This window comes from Athene cunicularia, assembly GCF_003259725.1.
Source record: "Athene cunicularia isolate RWA chromosome 4 unlocalized genomic scaffold, athCun1 chr4_part2, whole genome shotgun sequence".
In the NCBI taxonomy this organism is placed as follows: Eukaryota; Metazoa; Chordata; class Aves; order Strigiformes; family Strigidae; genus Athene; species Athene cunicularia.
In genome coordinates this window covers 30,265,782-30,270,781 of record NW_020799099.1, presented here as the reverse complement: position 1 = coordinate 30,270,781, position 5,000 = coordinate 30,265,782, and the positions used below count along the sequence as shown (strand labels likewise).

The 5,000-nt window shown below is 35.8% G+C and overlaps 1 protein-coding gene across 4 annotated transcripts in view; it reads right to left on the bottom strand.

Annotated features, from left to right (window-relative positions):
* The window catches only part of LRBA (LPS responsive beige-like anchor protein), a 404,059-nt gene that overhangs the window by 233,931 nt on the left and 165,128 nt on the right, over window positions 1-5,000 (bottom strand). For all 4 annotated transcript variants that reach the window (XM_026847510.1, XM_026847512.1, XM_026847511.1 and 1 more), the window contains one exon: window positions 388-554. In XM_026847510.1, coding sequence (XP_026703311.1) covers window positions 388-554 — 167 coding nt within the window. The remainder of the gene's footprint in view (window positions 1-387; window positions 555-5,000) is intronic.

Sequence of the window (5,000 nt, the reverse complement as noted above, 5' to 3'; positions counted from 1 at the left end):
GCACCATGAAGAAAGCTAGTTATGAGGAAATATTTAAAGATTACTTTTCAAATAAATGATAGGGGTAGAACAGGACATTCAGAATAAATTCTATCCCATTGTTATAGCAGAGTTTCATGTCACAAGAGAATCACCCTGTTTTTTTACTGCTCTAACAAAACACTAGTTCTGTGACTATTGACCCATATGAAGCACTGAAACATTTATTTTACCTTCTATAGTAGTTTGGGGTGTTTTTTTTAAAACAAAAACAAAAACAAAAAACACAACTGAAAAACCTTGTTTTATATTAAATTTGACCATAAGACATTAATTCCAGTCACCTGAGCATAGCTGAGCACAGCCCAGTTCTCAACAATACTTTAACACCCCCTCAAAATGCTTTACCTTGGTGCAGAGCTTCCCCAGGCTCCATGCTTGTCTGTCAGAATGTTGATAATTTTCTGTATCAGTTGAGTTGCAGTCACCTGGTCTCGGTACTTAGCTGCCATTATCAAATGATGACACATTTTTTCTTCTTCCCGTTTGTCTGCAGAATACTGGGCACACAGTGACTAGGAGGAAAAATAAAGACATTATTACTTTTAATTTTACCACTCAAAGGAACTTTGAAGCACTTCCTAATTAATTATACAAAACCCCTGAGAAACAGGAATTAGCCCCATTTTACAGGTTTGAGAATTGAGGCACCGCGCGGCTGCCCACAATAAATCTGTCCAGAGAACCAAGCAGAGCATCCTGGTTTGTCATGAAATCTTTAAACTCCTAGCATACACATTCAAGATTTAGCAAACAGCAACACGTTAGTGGCCTGATTGCAGAGTCAAATATACAGGCACAACCACTTTTATTTTGTACCAAAGGAAGCGGATAGCATTATAGGAACAAAGAGACAAATTTCAGAATAATGAATGCCAGCAAGTTCCTGTGACTCTTCACTAGATTTGGGTACCCAAGCGTTTGCTGCTGTTTATATAAATATATAAAAACTAACTCTAAAATCTACATATCTTCAGATAGACAGAAGACAAAATGCGTATGAAGACTGAATCTTCTTGAAGTTGAGCACATTTGCAGGCCAGCAGGGGAAAGTTAATTGTCCTAGCTGTACTACACCTGTTGTATAAACATCCTCTATTTGACAAGGTACTGGTACTTGTACTAAATACTCATAAAGTAAGAAATGAGCCAAGGTCCTCAAACCCAAATACTGATAAAATAAGAATTGATAGGCATCTATAAACAGAACTCAAATCTACAAAAGATTCTTTGTTACAACATTTTTTCATTATTTTGCGTTTTGCTGATCTTCTGAAAAATTTGTCTGTTAGTACAGAACTCAAAAAAACAGGCATCGGATTTAGATCACCCTCTCATCAGACCATGCTACATGAAGACTCACAACAAATACAAATATTGGTGGAAATAACGAAGGCTTTTCCCCACTTCATCACTCCATGTTTCTAATTTCAGTTTTCATCTGGCAATTCCACAGATCGCATATGCCAGACAAAGCATTTCAGCCTTTGTCAGTGATTGGATTATTCTATGATCTAGTTAGTAAAATGGACACAAATGCCTGGCTAACAACAACAAAAAAATTGCTTTTGCTTTGTGAAGCACAGCTGACGCAGACACTAGTTCAATTATTTCTTAAAGCTTAGGTAACAGCACAGTATCATAATGCTTTTTTATGTTTAAAACAGTAGCAATGTTTTTTCTATATAAATCTATTTATACGTACAAGCATTAGAAAACTGCTGCAAATAAAGAAAAAGGCAGGCTATGAATCGAATGTTATTTATATATGTGTATATACGAATACATATGTCATAAAGGGAGAGAAAGATAGGAAGCATGTGGAAAAAGCACAAGTAAATTAAAATTTGGGGATGTGTAGATTTTCACAGACATTAGATAACCAAAATGGACTAACAGATAAATAAATTTTAGAGCTATTTTAACAATTTTAATCTATTTACAAATTTCCTCATCATTTTCCCCACACCTTAGAGCAATGCTCACCTGAGGAACAGACATCCAGAAGGAGTGAAGAATGAGAAGCTGACTTTCCAAGTCAATGAGACATCAAAAACTGGCTTTTGTACTCCTGCATAAAGCACTCTGTCACCCCTCTTCACAAAAATATAAGATGGCTAAATCATAACAAACACTAAGCAAGATTTTTCTAGCTGTTTTTAAATACAGCTGTCTTTTCCAATACATTAATCTGTTTGCACCTATGATGATTCTGAGTTCTTTTCAGCACTTTGTAAATGTTTCATAAGCTGTTATTTTTAAGTTGCCTGAAAGGGCAGAATTCTAAAAACAAGTGTATAAGGTAAGCTAAGTAGTAAAATGTTTTAAAGTGCTCTTTAATGGATCCTCCTTTACAATTTGAACACCAACTTTTCATATCTGACATAAAATCCATAGATATAAATCACATTAGAGGGTTATTCTTTCCCCATTATCAATCTCTGTCTCTTTATGGAACATTAAAGTCACATTTGACCTTAAAACATGATAAAATGGAAATCAAACTAGAATGTTTTGTAAAAGATATAATGAACTTGTACCTCTTTAAAAAAAGTCTCTTTACGATGTAATTTTGAACACATCCTTCATTAAATACCAACAAAGATTTTCAAAGTCTTTCTGTGACATTCAAATGAAGAAAAAAAGCGCTATTTTATTGTCCTGACATCTTCCCTGAAAACAGTCAGCCTGTTACAAAATTGAAATGTATAGGACTCTGCTTTTCAGCAAATTCAGTATTTAAAATGAATAGAAATTTCCAGTTATCCACAAAACTGAGACACTCTCACATGCAATTCCATAAAATGATAGTACCACTCCAGGAGGGACTCCTAGCCATAGCACACTCTTCTCATTTGTGAAATATATATTTGTGAACAAAAAGCCCCCACAGTTCTGCCAAATATCTGGCACGCAGGTGTATTGTTACTAACAATAAGAAAGTTTTGCAAGAAGTATCTTCTCTTTTATCATACAGGTGACTCGTCAAATTGTTTAGTGGTTCCTCCCCACAGTATAAGCCAAATTTTCAGCAAAAAATAAGATATTTCTCCCACTCCCTCTCAAATAATCTTTAATACAGGAGTGAAAGAAGACTGGCTTCACCAAATGAAATTGAAAGAGACCCGGACCAAAGTAGCCAGTCACCACTAGACTGTTCTGAAAGCACTAAAATGTCTCTGTTTCACTACTGTATTCTTAAATTTTCCACCTGCCTTCAGGTTCACCCAATCCACTACACCCAGACATGCAATACCAGGATACGGAGTGGCACATGTTAATACTTCCCACTAAATCCTGATCATTCCATTTACGTAAAATAAAAATTCATCTTGATTTCTGTCTGTGCACAAACTCAAAAATATATTTTAGTTTTATTTTTTCTTTTCTGTTTGATCCCTTGCAGTTGCAATATGCACTCTGTCACGCTTGAAGATGGTTTGACCATTAGACATACAGTTGCGTGCAAAGGAATTTGTCAAACCTTCCCACAACTAGTGCTTGGGCCTACGGAATTTTTGCAATCTGTTTGGGCAAGTGTGTAATGAAAGTATAACCACGAAAGCACCACAGTCACACTCATGATAAAACAAAAAATGTTGAAAGGAGAAAAGTGCATTTTCATATATAAGCTCCACAGGTTATCCACAAGAAGTCTTAAACTCAGCAGCTGTTAAATGTTTTATAAAGGGAAAGTGTATTAAGCAAAATCCTTTGACACAGCACAGAGCAGAGCAAATGCCCTTGTTCTCTGCCCGTTCATCCAGGGTGGAAGAGAAACCTTCCCTTTGCCATTATCACAGAGTGGAACAGAGTTTTTTCATCTCTCCTGTTCCCTGCTCAGACAAGACTGCAGGCTGTTTGAACATGGAGGTTATCTGAAGATTTATTCTTAAGGAAGAGTAATTCTAAAGGAGCATAAGTTCATCCAAAAGGCAAGTTATAGATATGAAAGTATAATACATTCTGTATACAGGAAATATTCCAGAAATACTATTGCAAATTACTGACAAGGTGAATTAGTCTATAATTCAGTCAAGACAAGGATTAATCTAGTGTTTTCAGAACTATTTTATCTTTGCTCTTTATAAAAACATCAAGTAAAGGATTTCCTCTGCAGGGTGCCATCTGCATGTACATCTTTGCAGTCCCAAAATTAAAATGTAATGCTGTCTACAAACTATGAAAAATATTCATAGTGGAGGGTTTTTAAAAGCAATATTGCACCTTTTTGCTTTCATTCAACTGAGAGATCACTGAACACTTTTACATATGCCAGTTTCTTTGTTTAATTTGGCTAAAAGCTACCTGCTTTGTGACCAACCTGTCTCAGAGGGTGTCATTTAAGAGGAAAAGTCATCCACAAGATAACGTGTAGTCTTGCCACTAATGCAAATTCCCTACAAATAAGGATATTCCAGTAAATGAAGGAGCTCCTCAATCCTCTGCTTTCACAGATCTTTGCACTTGACCTCTGACCTGAGGTTTAAAGTCTGGACTAAAAATGCTACCCAGGGAAATCTTACAAAGACTCCTGAATAAGACTTAGAAAAATGAAAGCTTAAAACCTCAACAGCGAACAAAAGTCAACCAATGACAACGTCTGACAGCCACCGTCAATTCTGAAGTGATGCCTCTGTCATCCAACGACTCAAAGTATTGATTTCTCTCAGCATGAAAAAAGCTTAAGCCAATGAAATAGATATAGCATCATCCCCCCGATAATAGCCATCAAGGTTAACACCAGCAGAACACTTATCAAAGTATCTCTTCTATTTCTTCTTGTTTTAATGGACTCAAGACAAAGCAATGGCTTCTCATCTCTGCAACCTATAGCTTTTCCAAACCTCATCTATCCACTTTTCCAGCCTTTTATCTGATTTGAAGATTAAAAAGAATCTGCATCTAAATCACTGTTTGTAATACAAATGTGAAGGGGAGTTTAAAAAAAAAAAAAAAAA